Genomic DNA, 18,426 nt, shown 5'->3' with positions numbered 1-18,426 from the left:
CAATACTTTACTACAGCAAATGTCGCTAGCGAGAGGTGACATGAAAACAGTACAGTTCTTGCTATACACAGAGTCCGAGGAAACACTTGATACGGAGCTGACAGCATAGCACTAATCATGTTGCAGACTCGGGCTGATCTGAGCAACAGAGGCTAGCAGGAGCTGCGTTTATATGCACTTGTTGCAGGAGGCGCGCCTGGCGTGGCGTGGTCCGATTCTGCGCACTATTGGCCGGCGTTTCCTCACAGCCTTCTCTGCTCATGCATTGCGCCTCTTCATTCTAGTGTTTGTGGTTGCACCAGAACACTATTCTTAAATGTTCAGAAATGTAAAATTGTGAACCTCACAAAAAGCTGAAATCTGATATCTTATGTAAGTATTATTGGTCCTCTTGTCTACAGCAGCAGTTTATGCATGACAATAAACAAGTCAATTTATTTATACGCAAGTAAATGCGATACAGTAATACATTAATAGAACTTCCATTTCTAAGCATACATATGTCAATTATGAATTGTACATATATTGTATTAAAAAAAAAAGTATTCCATATTTTGAATGGTGGTAGTATGGACAAAAATGAAAAAAATCCATTAAACAAGGGTTCAAAAATGTGAACCTTAAGACTATTAGTAGATGTTTTTTCCACTGTTGTGAAACTCATCTCTTCTGCTGCAAGCTCTTTGCCTTTACAAATGACTTTACACACAGTAAATATCTATTAGTGTTGTTCCTGTACAGCTTATTTACAGTTCTGGGTGAGTACAGTACATAACGTTGTAATGGAACCGTTATGCATTTTAAGTATGTGAAATGGTTTACACTGTATTTTTAGCAGTGTACTTACCACATAACAGAAGCCTATTATTCCACATGGAAATTTACAGATGTGATCTTTCCCAAAACTGTGGATATAGTGACTTTAAAGATTTTCTAAAGGTTTTGACCTGAGTAGTAATTGCTTTTACGTTTTTGGTAAATTTTTTATGGAAATTATCTTTGACACAGACATCTGTTTTCTGGGTCAAATGTGTGTTGTTGTCTTGTCTCATATAGTGATCATGAGTATCATTTTTTTCAGTATGCTACCCTTACTTATCACATCCATTTTAATGAACACAAGAGTTTCTGTGCTGTAGAAATGTGATAAAAGAGGAATACAAGAAATATCAAACAGTGGCTTGTATATATACAAGGAACATTCAATAATTAAAGAGACAAATTGATGTAGGAAAAACCTGTATTTTTACAAAATGAAACGTTTGCTACTATTAAACATATTCCCCCCCCCCATATCAATGCCCTTGTCCCAATACTGAATTAGGTTTTTTGTATCTGATGCAAAGAGCTCTTTGTCTTGTTGTCTGAGCCATTTTCCCACAAATTCTTTCACCACCTCGTAACTTTTTCCCACGTAATGTCTCTGTGAGTGGACCAAAGAAATGAAAATCTGAGGAGCCAAAGGGAGGATGAGGTAGTATCTCCAAACTCATTTTGTCAATGGTTTCTTGGGTCAGCTGGGCAGTGTGAGGGCGAGATTTGTCATGTAACAGTATCATACCTTTACTTTGAGGTCCACTGTATTTTTCTCTCATTGCTGGCTTTACTGCGTTCATCGACATGTCTGAGTGGTAGGCACTGTTTATTGTAAGTTAACCTTCCAAATAATCAGATAAGAGGAGACCTTGGACATCCCAAAATACAGCCAGCATAACTTTTCCTGCTGGTGCTTGTGTTCCGAATTTCTTTCAGATGGGTGAGCTGGTGTGCTTCCATTTCATACTTTTTCCTGTGAGCTCTTGTTTAAAATTGCAAACCCTTTACATGACTTATTAAAATCTTGTTTCCCTTTCATAGGATTCTTTCAAGTCCATACCCATTCTGAGTCATGTTTCCTTGTGTTGATGCCATAACTCGTTTGGGGTCCACCTTGCACTTGTTTTGCTGTACTTGAACCTTTTACTAATAATATTATGAACTCTGCCAATACTTACTGCAACTGTTTTTGCTATGTTCAACTGTGATGTCAGTCATCATGAATAATGCCATCAATGTGGGTTTCATGCAAAGGAGTTGATACTCCAACTGGCCAACCAGGATATTGCTCATCTGTCACTGAGGTTCAAGTATTTTTGAACTGGTATAGCCACTTAAAAATTTTCTACAACTTTCACAATACTGTAAAATCATTTGAGAAGAGATTTCAGCCAGTTTTACATCTTCAGGAAGCAAAAAAGCAGATCACTGAATTTTGTTCAACTAATGCAGGAATTTCAGTCCAACACATCACTGTTAAATGCAATATTGAGGTTATAAACAAAACAGGTTTTATCTGTCAACTGTTCTCAGATCACCCATGTGATGCAAACTTAAAGCCATGCAAGTGCAAAACTACTCATACGAATTGTTTCATTTTTGTAAGTTTGTATCCATTTATGATTCTAATGGTCTATTTTAGCAATTTAAATGTTTCATGACTATATTCTGTGCTATGACTGCGCTACCAAAGAGTCATCTCATAGTCAGCACTTGTAACAATTTGTGGACATATTAAATGGAATGATCACATAGCATCACTTGTAAAAACAAGTAGGGGACTCATTGGTGGGATACTGGGAAATTGCACTCTACAGTGGAGACTGCTTACAAAGCACTCGTGTGACCCATCTGCAAATATTGGCCAAGTGTGTGGGATCGTACTAAATGCAGCTAACAGGGACTATTTATTGAATGCAAAGGATAGCAAGACTGGTTACCCTTTTATTAGACTCAGGAGGGTGTGACTGAAATGCTGAAAAATCTGAACTGGTAGATCCATGAAGGTAGACACCAGCTGTACTACAAAAGCACACTTACAATCTTTCAGGCACCAGTATTAAGTGAGGAATCTGGGAATATACTACAGGCCCCTATGTATCACTCCCAAATGGATTGTAAATAGAAGATTAACACATTGACCTCTGCATGCTTAGTGATGGATGTTTCACCATCAGGTGCATGGTGTTAGGCATGAGGCTTTGCTGTGGCTGTCGCTGACCACACAGGAAGTGGTTCACAGGAAGTCCTGTCACATCCACAACTTACAAAATTGTAATTATCCTAATTGATTACTGGATGATTAAAGCCTCCTCCAGTGTTGATGACAGTACAATTGGGGAACATACATACCAGGAGACAGAGGTTTTCGCTAAATTTTTGGTTACATCTGGGGTTGAGTCTTGTGGTCAATAGATGCAATGGAAGCGTAGGTTTTCCTAAGTCTCCTAAAGGGATTCTGCAAGGTGTTTGATTATCAACTTGACGTAATATTGTTACTGAACACCTCCGTGGTATAAATGCTTTTATGACAGCTGCATTGCCCCAGTAGATTATGCCATATGACAGTTCTGAATGAAAATACCAGTATGCATATTACTCTAATGTTCCACTTGAGATAGATTTATAAGTGCAAAGCAGGCAGAGCTGAATGTTTCAGTTAACTTATCAAAGTGCTTCATTTCAGTTTATTACTCATACAGATAGTTTAGAATTCCACATATGGTATTGTCACACCTGCAAAACCTAGTACATGCTGACTGGTGTGACTAATCCTTGTCTATCCACTTTCACACAGGCAGCACTGCCATTGCTGCATTGTCTATGCAAGAAAAAATGCCATCATCAGACACCCCATTTTGTGAAGACTGATTGATCTGTCACGTCTCTCATATGTCAATATTGCGCCAGTTGATATTAACATGATATACTGGCAGTTTCTCTCTCTCTCTCTCTCTCTCTCTCTCTCTCTCTCCATGTATGTATCATCAAACACTTGCAAGGAAAAAAAAAAACTTAAAAACTTACGTTTTGGCCTTAATCTTTGTGCAGGATGACACAGCAATTAATAATTAATTCAGCATATGCAAAAATGTCACAGATTTTCAGAAGTCTTTTGACACTGTTCCTCTCAAGCAGCTTCTAATCAAATTGCATGCTATGGAGTGTCATTTCAGCTGTGTGACAGGATTTGTGATTTCTTGTCAGAAATGTCACAGTTCATAGTAATTCACAGAAAATTATGTAGTGAAACTGAAGTGATGTCCAGTGTTTCCCAGAAAGTGTTACTGGCCCTTGCAGTTCTTAAGCAATGTATCAGAGAAACTGCACAAGTATTGGAGATTGTTTACAGATAATGCTCTCATTTACAATCTAGTGAAGTCATTAGCAGATCAAAACAAATTGTAAAATGGTTTGGAGATGAAATACTGACAGAGCCATTTTCCTATGTAAAACAAAATGTCTTGCTTATAGCATTTAAGAGATGAAAACTCAATGCTCTAAAAATATTTATGACTTGAAATGAATAGGAATCTGTATATTTAAAGAATGGAAAATCCAGGATGGAATAATGACAGTATTATGAAAAGGATAGTTACTTGCTGAGTTGCAGATAGGCACTACAAAAGACTGTCAAACTGTTTGACTGTCTTTTGTTGTGCCTCTCTGTGACTCGCATCTCCACTATATGGTGAGCAGCAACTATCCTTTTCATAATATTGTCAATCTGTGTATTTATGTATGCACCAATAATATGATGTAGTGTAAATGATAGTTGTTGGTCTGTATCATATGAAACACTGGATTTCTTGTCTAAAAGTCGCTTAATAGTAAGAAATGTACACAACTTACCTACTTCAGATGGACAATTTGTCTTCACAGATATCAGTTTCTCAAGAGGTGAAAATAAGAACCATTTAGATAGCTTTTATGGTTGAATCTTAATTGTCAATATCCATCATCTGTTAACTTCAAGTTGACAATTTTCTCTTTTATGACACAATATATCAAATTAATACTCTATGCAGAAAATTATAGGAACATTTTAATGCCACATTTTGAAAAAGAGGAACCATGTATCTGTTAATGCTGTACATCCGTGGGCACATGTCTTACACTACACAAAAGAAATGTAATAATTATGATACACTGATTTTACAAAATGGCAAATAAATAATAGCAGAACTAATGAATCATTGAAGATTGATGAGGAATGTGTGTATACTTCACTATGAATTTGTGATACGCTTAATGATGATGTTTTCTGTCTCTTCAAATGCCATATTATTGTACTCGGATGTTGGCCGACAGCTTTCTGGCTTTTTGTAAGTTGGCTTCTCATCTGTAAAAAGTTTTAAACTGTATTTCACAGAATGTATAAAATGAAAGAATTTCAAAGAAAATTAAAATAATGTAGTTGTTGCAATATATATACATATATATTATCCTGAAGACCAAAGTGATTATATGAACTATTATTTTTCCATGCTGTCTGTATTGACAATGATAACTTAAAACTCTAGGTTTTATGTAACATTTTTTTGTGGCTGGCAGCAAAAAAATATGTATAGAAGGCAGAATCACATTACTGACATTCACATTTATCCAAGAACAATGCTGTGATTATATTTCAATTGTAAAGATTTGATAACTTTCTTGAAGATCTTTTTGTGAGTTCTCCGTTATTTACAGTACTTGCTTCAGGAGAAAAGTTAGCACATGAAAAGCACTGTTTAATGATGGATGTACACATTTCCTGTTTATTATGAAAAAAAATTAAAAAATGTTGTGGTTCATAGTCAAATATGTATGATATTGTTATTATTTTAGTCTTCAGTCTGAGGACTCATTTGATACTGGTCTGTCCTTTATAAGTTTCTTCATCAGTGTATAACAACTACAACCTTTATCCACTTGAACCTGCTTACTGTATTCAAGACTTGAACACCTTCAATTTTAGGGTCAGCATAACATCAGGCCACTGAATCTGCTCCTAACACTCCCTTTATATAGTTCAAAAACTGTTGCCATCACTGCTTAAAGTGATATAATCTACACCTACATCATACTTTGCAAGCCATCTAATGGTGTGTAGTAGAGGATACTTTTGATACCATTAACTAATCCCCCCTCTACCCTGTTCCACTCATGAATGGCACGTGAGAAGAATGATTAATGATAAGCTTCTGTACTGGCTCTAATTTCTTGAATTTTGTCATTGTGGTCATTTTGTGGGGTTTATGTGGGAGGAAGTAGTATGTTGTCCAACTCTTCCTGGAAAGTGCACTCTCGAAATTTCAACACTAAACCTCCCCTTGATGCAGAATGCCCTTCTTGAAGATTCAGTATATTGGAGTTGGTTGAGCACCTCTGTAACACTCTTGAACATGACAAAATGCACTTCTCTTCATTGAATCTTTTATCTCTCCTCTATTGGTCCTACCTGGTAAGGACCCCATACTGCAGTTTGTTCCCTTCACATTCGTACTCAAGAATCAGTTGAATAAGCACCTAATAAGACATTTTCTTTATGGATGAGTTAAATTTCCTTAAGATTCTTCCTATGAATCTCAGTCTGGCACCTGCTTTTCCTGCTACTTATTTTGTGTGGTCATTCCACTTAAGGCCACTCTGAATAGTTACTTCTCGGTATTTTATGGTACATAATATTTCTAGGAGTTTCTTATTAACAGTGTAGTTGTACAGTAGTGGCTTTCTTTTCCTGTGTATGCACATTGTTACATTTATTTACGTCCAGGGTCAACTGCCAGAGCCTGCACCACTCATCTATTCGCTGCAGCTCATCTGCAAATTGATACAGTCTTCTGGTGTTGCTACTTTGTTATAGGAAACTGCATCATCTGCAAAAAGTCTTTAGGAGCATCTGACACTCTCTACTACACCATTTGTATACACTGTAAACAATAATGTCCCTACCCCACTTCCTTCGGGCACTTTGAAAATTACCTTTACATCTGCCAATTTTGTTCCATTAAGAGTAATGTGTTAGGTTTTATCTGCTAGGAAGTCTTGAATTCAGTCACAAATCTGGTCCAATACTCAATAAGTTCATATTTTTTTCACTATATGATAGTGCAGGACAATACCAAATGCCTTCCTATAGACAAGGAACACAGCACCAACCTGAGTGACATTGTTTACAGCACTGTGGATCTCATGGAGGAACACAGCAAATTGAGTTTGCAACATCTGTGTTTGCAGAATCCACTTAGATTTTTATAGAAGAGATTTTTTGTTCTCAAAAAATGTCATAATTCTTTAGCATAAAACATGTTCCATAATTCTACAATAGACTGACATCCACAACATAAGTCTATAATTATGTACACCTGCCCTATGGCCCTTCTTGAAGAAGAGATTGACCTGCACATTTTTCCCTGTCACTAGGTCCCCTTTGTTGCTCAAGTGATCTATGATAAACTGCTGTTAGAGGGTGAGCAAGTTGTTTCGCATAATTTTTGAAGACTCTTATAGGTGTCTCATCTAGTGCTGATGCCTTTCCATGACGAAGCAATCATAGTTGCTTTTCTATTCTGTGAATGGTTAGCTCAGTATCTGCCATTTCAACATTCGTATGATGATTCAAAGGAAGGACTGTGTTGCAGTCTCCCATGGTGAAACAAACTTCACTTTGTTGTCTTCCATTTTGGTGCCAGTATGGTCTCTGCGTGAATGAATAGCTGATTTTGAATGACGTACTGCTTTTACGCGAAACAAAAACCTCTTAGGGTTTTTATTCAGATTGGTTGATAAAATTTTACTTTCAAAGTATTTTAATGCTTCTCATATTGCTCTCCTTATCCTCATTTTCATTTTGTTGAGCTTTGTTTGTCAGCTAGGTTTTGACTTCTGTTGAAGCTGTCTTTGTTTACGGAGCTTTTTCTAATGCAGCTATTAAACCACAGTGGGTCTTTCCCATCCCTTAACATCTAACTTGGAACATACTTGTCTAAGGAATATAGAACAATGTTTTTGAATTTTTTGCATTTGTGCTTCACATCTTTGTCCTTACCAATGAATATTTGATACTGACTGTGCAGATACTCTGCAATTTATATCCAGTCACTTTCACTAAGCAGAATTATCTTCCTACTTTTCTTAACATTCTTTGTAAACCCTGTAGTCATAGTTGCCATCGCAGCCTTGTGACCACAGATACCTTCCTCTATGTTAACTGATCCATAAGTTCAGGTATGTTTGTTGCTAGAAGGTCAAAGATATTACCTTCAGGAATTGGTTCTCTAACTATTTGCACAAAATAATTTTCAGAGAAGAGATTCAGAATATTACACAAAACGCTGTCTCTGGCACCAATTTTGATAGCATGACTCTTCCAATCTATACCTGGCAAGTTGAAGTCACTCCCCGTTACAACAGCATGGTCTCCTGACCTACGTGGTCTATAAAAGTATCTGATTACCATTTTTGACTGACCTTTGTTGTTTAACTCACCCAGATTAATTCACATTCAGGATCTGTGATAACCTCACTAGATATCTGTTATTTTTATTTCTTTTTTGTAACCTGTAATGAACACTACAGTGATTATGTATTGTTGTCACAACTGAACTAACATGAAAATCAATGCTAAGTGTTCCATGACCCACATGCTACAGGCAGTCATGGCAGAATGACATTGTGGCTGGAGTGTCACGTGCCACTAGAAACCTGGTCTTATTTTGGGAATTCATGGTTGATTATGAATTTTCTGACCTCTACCATTTACAACTTCAAATCACAAAAGTAAGCATAATGATTGTAGTAGCCAATGTGGTTACTCAGGTGGGGAACCCACCATTATGTGTTGTAATGCATTGGATCCTAGGATTATGGTGAGTCCCAGCATTTTCACTGATAAAGAAATGGGACACGCTGAAATGCCTCCCAATTTAAATTAAAGAAAAAGTGCTGTTTTGCAACATACAGTGTAAACTCTTCTCTAAAATTTGGGCAGCAGGGGTAATTGGAATTAGTTCTGCAGAAGAACCATACACAAATTTTAGCATGATCTTATAGAATGTGAAATCGCCTATAAACCTGAATACAATTTTAAAATACTTATGGTGGTCTGCTCAAATGCAAATTTATTCCACCTATATTACTTACTGGATGCATGGTATTCATTGTGCCAGCTACAGTAGTCAATAAGAGCAAGGAAATATTAGAGAAAAATGTAATGCCAAAGAGTACATAATAGAGAAATAGACACACAGAATATTTATGTGCTTGCACTATGTCTGTGCATTCACTTAAGTAATACCAGTCACTACATGATTACTCCCCTCCCCACCCCATTATCAAAGATGTTTCATGTTTAATCTGTCATGACGCACAGGGCATGTCTGTTACATTCTTGCCAATGGATGCAACTGGAGTTGGCACGCTGAGACAGTTTCCAACTGGCACCACAGATGGCACTTTGAAGTTCACTGCCAACCACAAGCATGGCCCAATCAGCAGCCTCCGTGCTGCTGCCAAGGAGACGGACTTCTGTATTGTGATAAGTGGCAGCCACAGGCAGCTAAGGAGGTTTATATTTGGTGTTGGGTACAACAGTACTACTAAATAGTAACATTGTATTCAGGAACACACATATTGACAGGCCACTGCTTAGTTGTATCCATCTGCAAGCATATCTAATGAGTTGCTGTTAAGTATCACAATACAATACAGTGTATAATTGTGCCACTAATTAGTTTGCAGTGTCACAGTTCCTCTGTCCACCACGGAGCACCTAAACCTAATATGATGTGTGCAAGCCATTCTACCCAAATGACCTGTATATATCAATATTTTTATGGCACTCTTGAACCTAGGGACATATTGTTGACGTTGTCTTCTTCACGACAACACTCAGTGTCTGTCATGGCTTGTCAGCAAGGTGGCATGTAGAAAGAGTTTCATTAGTGTCATATTCACTTTTCATAACTGGTGGTGCTAGCTTTTTGTGGTATGTTATGCATCAGGAAATAGAACAAAATGGAAATGAGCATATGACGTCAGTGGCCGGGAGTTCCCAGGCGGGAAGTTCAGCAGCCAAGTGCAGGTCTTATTGAGTGCGACACCACATTGGGCGACTTGGGTGTCAACAATGGGGATGAAATGATGATAACAGCACAACACCCAGCCCCTGACGGGAGAAAATCTCCCTTCCCAGCCGGGAAATGAACACGACCCCTGTGCGTGGCATTCCAACATGCTGACCGTTCAGCTATTGAGCTGGATGACCAGGAAATGTTGGCTTGATTTGGTCAAGGGCAGCTGTAGTCAGCACACTATGAATGACAACTCTGAACATGTTGCTGCCTCTACTTAATACTGCATATGGTCACTCATATAGTGGTTGAAGCAATTTGTGAACAGTGTCAGTGCACAGGAGTATGTTTGTGCAGCTGTCTAAGCCTGCAAAAATGAATGGACATTGTCCAGTCAGCTCTCTGGGGTGACTGCTCGAAGCTGGCATATATGTGCTCTCAGTTTGTCAACAAAATCCGATGATGCTACATTGTCATCTGTCCCATCATGCATGTATTCTGCTGGCAGTCATGATGTTTGACCATAAAAAAGTTTGGCTGCTGTGGCCATAAAATCGCTCTTGAAAAGTTTTTGCAGTCCAAAGAGCACAAAAGCCACTGCTTCAGCCCACTTCTATGTGGCATTACACTGCAGAGTTGACGTGAGGTGCCGACATAGGTGCTCAACCATGCCATTGACCAGAGGGTGGTAGGTTGCGATGCGTGTGTCTTTAATACCTAATAACATTGCCAGCGCCTTGAAAAGATTTGCTTCAAATTGAAGTCCTTGGTCTGTAGTGATGCATAAAGACACACCAAATGGAGTCATCCACCCTCAAACCAATGTTTGTGCTACCATCTCCGTCATGATATCTGTCATTGGGAAGGCTTCTGGCCACTTGGTGAGTTGATCCACTATTGTGAGGCAGTAGCTGCAGCCTTCAGAAACAGTGAGAAGTCCTACAATGTCAAAGTGAACATGTAAAAATCGTTGATTAGGGGGTACAAATGTGTCATATCATGAGATTTTATTCTTTTGACATGCCATGTAGCTGTTGACAAAAGCTTTGCAGTCCTCATGCTGTTTGGGCCATGAAAAACTTTGCTTGACTAATTTAATGGTACCTCAAACATCAGGATGTTCCATACTGTGTGCAGCTGCTATAATCTGAGTCTGAAATTGTTGTGGTACAAACAGAAATCTTGCAATACAGTGTAGCATTTGCTTCAGCTGTGATTATCTGGCATAATGACAGTCCTGATTGTTGTGTGAGCAACGTGTACAATTCATCATCATGCTGTTGTGCCTGCACAAGAGAATCAAAATCAATGGTTGTATATATAGCTTCAATCTGTGCTGTTGTATGCGCCAGTACATTCAAGGTTTCAGCACAAGATAGTGCATCTGCAGGCACATTGAGGTTGCCTTGTACATAAACAAAACGAGTTGCAAATTGACCAGTGTAGTCTAATTGCCTCAACTGTCTTGGAGAGTCCTTGCTCTGTTTCATCTTAAAAACTGAAGTTAAAGGCTTGTGATCTTGTCAATGTTCCAAGTAATGTTTGAATTTTTTGATAACATATGTAGCACATAATTCACAGTCGCATATTGCCTACTGCTGTTGGGAGAGTGACAGCTTGTGGCAGCAAAATGTGAGTGGTTGCTAACAGTGGTCTGCTGATTTGCAGTACTGTTCCCATAGTAGTAGCAGAGGCATCAACCATTAATACCAGCGGAGCTTGTGCTATAAGATCTGCCAATCACACAGGAGTTGCTATTGCCATCCTTATGGCATGGAAAGAACAGCCTGTTTCACTCATCCACTGTAATCTGTCATTTGGTTTTGGTGCTTCCTTAAGAAATTCATTCAATGGAGCTGTGATCAGAGTATGATTGGAAATGAAACATTGGTAAAAATTTATGATGCTGAGAAACCAATGAAAGTCTCTAATTGGGACTGGAATAAGGTATGCAATTATGGATTTTACTTTATCTTGCTGCTGAGGGGGGAGGGGGGGGGGCGGCATAATACACCATTGGTGTCTACAATGTATCCCAGGAAATGAACTTCTGTAGTCCCAAAAATACAGTTTGAAGGTTTTATTACTAGACTGTGCATGTGTAAATGGTCAAATAAACAGACTTAAATGCTGTAAATGTTCGTTCTCAGATGCTGACGTTACGAGAACTTCAACTATGTAGATGTACCAGAAACTGAAGTCTCACGTGATCTCATCCATGATATGCTGGAACATTTGTGCTGCATTACAGAGATTAAAAGGTATTCTTGTAAACTCAAACAGTCTAAAATATGTAGTGACAGATTTTTCACGGACAACCTCTGTGGCTACAGGTATCTGGTAATATGCATGTACCAAGTCGATCGTGGAAAAGATTGTCTACCGTGCATAGCATGAGAGAAATCCCCTATATATGCAATGGGATACTGGTCCGGAATAGTTCTTGCATTTAACTTGTGGTAGTTGCCGCATGGATACCATCTGTCTTTCTTCTTTAGAATGATGTGCAATGGGGCTGTCCAGCTACTACTTTAAGTTCGACATATGCCTCGTGCTAACATACCGCAAAATTCCTGCTTGAGTGTTTTTTGTTTTTCAGGCACCAGGCACATAAGACTGGCATAAGTAGGTGGGGCCAGTGTGGTGAGAATGTGGTGCACTGTCATATGCTTAACTGGCAGTAATGTAGGTGACTGCCTAGTAACTTCAGGAAAATATTTCAACAGTCGCATAAATTGTGTATCTTTGGTGATTACACATATTATCATGGGAGCAGTATAGTTGACCTTTGGTTGAGCATTTAGATTTGCCATCACATTTTTCAAATGCTGTCATTGCAAGTCAAGAACCAAATGTAGAAAGACAGAAAGTCTGCCCCCAAGATTGGTTGTGAGATGTCACCCACTGTGAACTGCCGTTTAAATGTTCGACTGAGACCAAGACTGAGTATTAACATAACACATCCATAGGTCTTAATCTTCGAGTCATTGGTAGTGTATAAGTTCAAATGGTTCAAATGGCTCTGAGCACTATGGGACTTAACATCTGAGGTCATCAGTCCCCTAGAACTTAGAACTACTTCCATGCCCAAGGCAGGATTCGAACCTGCGTCCATAGCAGTCGCCTGAACTGCCTAGAACCGCTTGGCCACAGCGTCGGCGGTGTATAAGTAATAATCATCACACTTGTGATGTGGTAATTTATTTGCAGGATACATCAAGACTTCAGCTCCTGTGTCCACTAAATGCTGCAACTTCATACTGTGATCTGTGATGAATAATTGGTGTGTATTACTAGTGGGGATAGCTGTAACAGTCACAGATTGTGTGTCATGGTTCCATTTATCTGGTAGCATGCATTTTTGTGTGTCTTTGCCAAATTTTTTTAATGATATCAGCAGGTGTTTGATGCAACAGATGAATGGTTATGACTTCTTGACAAACATTGATGAGGCCATTGTTTGGCATATGCTGTCTGCAAATGCAGCAGCCTGTGCAGTTAGTTCTGCTAACTGAGACTGCAGTGATGCTAAAATCACTGCAGCTGTGTTGTCTCGGTGCACCATCAGTGTTGCAATGCTCATTGAGGGATACATCTCTGCAATCATATCTGTCGTTTGTGCTCGTTAAAATTTTTTGTGCATCAGCAGGTAACTTCAACAGCCAGATATTACATAATACATAACACTAACTATGTTGCTTTCTAGCACGTGTAGGTACCATAGGAGCTGTAACAGAGTGCAGTTTCTTAGCTCTTCCAGCCATAGAAGTTTCTTGAGGTGCTTTACTTCTGACTGAGACAGGCATGTTATCAGAGTATTCTTTGTAGCAGCATACTGTACCGCTTCTGAGAATATCTTCCACCTCTGTGGCCAAGCCTTCCATTAGTGCTGCAGCCACATAACTATACTTTGTTTCATCTGACAAAATTTGCACTAAAATGTACTGGTCCTCTAGCCACACAAACCATAGTACTGGACAGTGCTGCCAGAAGAGCAGTGATTTTTATCATCACTGTTCCAACATACTGCTACTCTGGGGTGGTTCGGTATTACCTGCTGAAATATTCATTTGCATGTGAAGATAAATCCAACATGGCTGGGGTGGAAGTAACACACATGTATGTTCTGACATGAATTGGAATGTCCAAGCTGGTGCGGCGCAGTAGTACTAACATATTTGTGTCACATCAGCATCACCAAATATGTGGTAGTCTGCTCAAATACCTTAGTCAGAGCCGAGGAATAATCAGAGAAAAAAGTGATGCCAAAGAATACATAATAGAAAATTAGAAACATAGAATATTTATGTGCTTTCACTGTGTGTGCACATTCGCTCAAGTAGGGTGAGTCACTACATACTACTCGGAAATTTCAATGCACAAGTTGTCACAGAAAAGAAAGAATACTGTAGAAAAATATCCAGCACACAGACGAAATGGCAAAATACTGATCAATATGTGTAAAATTTTCTAGTTAAAACTGATTTCCACACATTTTTGCATATTACTATAAAAAAGCCAAAACTTGGATATCTCCAAATCCAAATATAGAAGAATTTCAGCTGGATCACATAGCCATATCCAAAAGAAATAGCAAGATAATTATGTGTTAAAAGTAATTACAAATTGGGGGTTTGACTAAGATTATTCTCTCTCTAAGGTTAAAATTCAATTTCTCTCATTTAAAATAAATGAAAGTAGTTAGACACAACTCTAGAAGACTCAGTAAAAAAAGAAAATACGGAAGCAGCAGAGAGGAAATTGAGACAGCTAAAATAAGGTCATTGCTGTTCACTCCATGCACAAATTACGAAAGCAGTAGAGAAAAAATTCAGATTTGTCAAGAATAAAATGAACACATATTGGAACAAGGAGTGTGAAGAAGTGCTAGAACAGTGAGCTCAAAAATGAAGAAAGTAGAGATGTTGAAAAACAGAAATATCATTTGGAAGCCAGAAAAGATTGAAAAGGGAGACAAACAAAATGTCAACAGTTAAAGATGTGTCACTTTCACCAGTTGCATACAGAATATTATCAAAAATCCTCCTAAGCAGATGTATGCCTGAGAGAACATCAGGATGGTTTTGAAAGGGAAGAGGCTCCACAAAACAGATCATCATCATCATCAGTTATCTGCTATATTAGCAGGTCCTTTGCCTCTCCATTTTCTGTGATCCATTGCTTCCTTCTTAAGGCTGCTGTATGTTGTGCCGTCCATCATGTCATCCAATATCTGGAATCTCTTCCTTCCCCACTTCCTTTTCCCTTCTACATAACCTTCTAAAACTGTTTTTATCAGTCCGTCATTCTTTCTTAATATATGCCCAATCCAGTTTCTTTTTCTTCTCTTTATTACATCTAGTAACTGTCTTTTCTCTCCCACTCTTCTCAGTACCTCTTCATTTTTTACTCTGTCCATCCAACTTATTCTTTCCATCTTCCGCCATGTCCATATCTCAAAAGCCTCCAGCCTTTCTCTGTCTTTTTTCCTCATAGTCCATGTTTCAGCACCATATAGAAGGACACTCCATACAAGACATTTTATGAGTCTCTTTCTGAGTTCTCTGTCCAGACCGCTGCAGAACATTCTCCTTTTCTTATAAAACACCTCTTTTGCCATTGCTATCCTTGTTTTAATTTCTGTGGTGCACTTCCAGTCGGTGTCTATCCTGCTTCCAAGATACTTAAAATTTTGCACCTGTTCTAGTATTTCTTCATTCAGCATAATTTTTATTTCCTTATTTCCTCCTAGTGCCAATACTTTTGTTTTATTTGTGTTAATTTTCATTCCATACTTTTTTCCGTTAGTTGCAATGGTGTCCACCAAATCCTGTAATTCTTTTTCCTCTGGGCTAGAAGGACCATGTCATCAGCAAATCTCAAACACCCTACTCTTCGTCCTCCAATTTCCTTTGTCATCTAATGAGCATTGGTTAATCATATTTTCCAAGTAGAGGCTGAAAAGAGTAGGTGACAAACAGCATCCTTGTCTTACTCCTCTTCCTAGTCTGATCCAGTTAGTACTTTCTCCTCTCACTTTAACCGAAACTTTTTGATTAAGATATAATGAGTTTATAAGTCTTCTGGTTTTCCAGTCCACTCTCTCTTCCCTCATTATAGTCACCAGCTTGTCCCAAACCACATTGTCAAATGCCTTTTCTAGATCGATGAAGCACATATATAGGTCTCTTCCTTTTTCAATAAACCTTTCTCCCAAGATTCGTAGGAGCCCTATTGTATCTCTGGTGCCCGTATTCCGTCTAAAGCCAAACTGCTCCTCGCCAAGATTCTCCTCGATTACTTTTTCAAGTCTTTTATTAATTATTCTTAACATCACTTTGGCTGCATGTGAAATGAGGCTGATTGTCCTGTGCTCGCTGGATTTCTTGGTTCCTTGTTTTTTCGGTAATGGAATCATTACTGTTGTCAGAAAGTCCTCAGGCCATTCACCACTGTCATATATTTTATTACATAACCTCAATATTTCTCTTATTCCATCATGGTTCAAGCATTTTAGTATTTCTCCCAGTACTGTATCTGCGCCTACCGCTTTGCCATTTTTCATTGCAGCTATGGCACACTGTACTTCTTCTATTATGATGGTTGGTCCTTTTTCGTCATCACTTACACTGTTGTGTGATTCAAGTTCCAGAGTTTCTGGTTTGCTATTTGTGTCATATAGCTCTTTTATATATTCTTCCCATCTCTGGAGGACATTGTCACGATCTTTGTACACTACCTCTTCGTCTTTACTCAAAATTTCCATAGTAGCACTTCCTGCTCTGTTTTGTTCCCATGTCATAGTCTTTACTCTGTTGTATAGTAAGTCGTATCTTCCCTTCCTGTCTTCACAGTTCATTATTTAACCTTCGGTATATCTTTCTTGCATCTTCAGTGTTCGTGTTTTTCAATTTTCTTCTCTCCTCCATCTTGGAAATCATTTCTTTTGTGACCCATGGTTTTTTTACCTTTTCCCTTTTATATATCATATATTTTGTTGTCCTGCTTTAATGACTCCTTCTTTCAGCATATTCCAGTACTCGTTGGCATTATCAGGTGCTTCTTTGTCTTGCAATGTGTTTAGAAACTCCTGAGACAGCATTTCTGTAATTTGTTCTTTGTTGGACCTTATCTTCTCTAAATCTCACTTCTTCACCATGGTCGCCTTCTTCAGTTTTTTTCATTCTAATTTCTATTTCTGCCATAAGTAAGTTGTGGTCACTATTAATATCTGCACCTGGTAATGTGTGCACCTTCTTGATTCCATTCCTGTATCTTTCTTCTACCAGTATAAAATCGATTTGGTTTCTGTATTTATCCCCTAGCACTGAAAGACCTAAGTCGAAACAAGGCCCCGGGAGTAGACAACATTCCGTTAGAACTACTGACGGCCTTGGGAGAGCCAGTCCTGACTAAACTCTACCATCTGGTGAACAAGATGTATGAGACAGGCAAAATACCCTCAGACTTCAAGAAGAATATAATAATTCCAATCCCAAAGAAAGCAGGTGTTGACAGATGTGAAAATTACCAAACTATCAGTTTAATAAGTCACAGCTGCAAAATACTAAGACAAATTCTTTACAGACGAATGGAAAGACTGGTAGAAGCCGACCTCAGGGAAGATCAGTTTGGATTCCGTAGAAATGTTGGAACACGTGAGGCAATACTGAGCTTACAACTTATCTTAGAAGAAAGATCAAGGAAAGGCAAACCCACATTTCTAGCATTTGTAGACTTAGAGAAAGCTTTTGACAATGTTGACTGGAATACTCTCTTTCACATTCTGAAGGTGGCAGGGGTAAAATACATGGAGCGAAAGGCTATTTACAATTTGTACAGGAACCAGATGGCAGTTACAAGAGTCGAGGGACATGAAAGGGAAGCAGTGGTTGGGAAGGGAGTGAGACAGGGTTGTAGCCTCTCCCCAATGTTATTCAATCTGTATATTGAGCAAGCAGTAAAGGAAACAAATGAAAAATTCAAAGTAGGTATTAAAATCCATGGAGAAGAAATAAAAACTTTGAGATTCGCCGATGACATTGTAATTCTGTCAGAGACAGCAAAGGACTTGGAAGAACAGTTGAACGGAATGGACAGTGTCTTGAAAGGAGGGTATAAGATGAACATCAACAAAAGCAAAACGAGGATAATGGAATGTAGTCGAATGAAGTCGGGTGATGCTGAGGGAATTAGATTAGGAAATGAGACACTTAAAGTATTAAAGGAGTTTTGCTATTTGGGGAGCAAAATAACTGATGATGGTCGAAGTAAAGATATAAAATGTAGACTGGCAATGGCAAGGAACGCGTTTCTGAAGAAGAGAAATTTGTTAACATCGAGTATAGATTTAAGCGTCAGGAAGTCGTTTCTGAAAGTATTCGTATGGAGTGTAGCCATGTATGGAAGTGAAACATGGACGATAAATAGTTTGGACAGGAAGTGAATAGAAGCTTTCAAAATGTGGTGCTACAGAAGAATGCTGAAGATTAGATGGGTAGATCGCATAACTACTGAGGAGGTATTGAGTAGAATTGGGGAGAAGAGGAGTTTG

The 18,426-nt window shown here is 38.5% G+C and overlaps 1 protein-coding gene across 1 annotated transcript in view; it reads right to left on the bottom strand.

The window, feature by feature from the left end:
• Positions 1-4,887: 4,887 nt before the first annotated feature.
• Positions 4,888-18,426, bottom strand: part of LOC126166925 (putative ammonium transporter 1) — a 334,629-nt gene continuing 321,090 nt past the window's right edge. Inside the window, exon 11 of the mRNA XM_049920442.1 lies at positions 4,888-5,158. Within this exon, the coding sequence (XP_049776399.1) occupies positions 5,046-5,158 (113 nt within the window). The 3' untranslated portion in view covers positions 4,888-5,045. The remainder of the gene's footprint in view (positions 5,159-18,426) is intronic.

The sequence above is a fragment of the Schistocerca cancellata genome, chromosome 1 (genome assembly GCF_023864275.1).
Source record: "Schistocerca cancellata isolate TAMUIC-IGC-003103 chromosome 1, iqSchCanc2.1, whole genome shotgun sequence".
Lineage (NCBI taxonomy): Eukaryota > Metazoa > Arthropoda > Insecta > Orthoptera > Acrididae > Schistocerca > Schistocerca cancellata.
The sequence above is the reverse complement of the archived record's forward strand: the minus strand, read 5'-3'. Positions and strand labels throughout refer to the sequence as shown.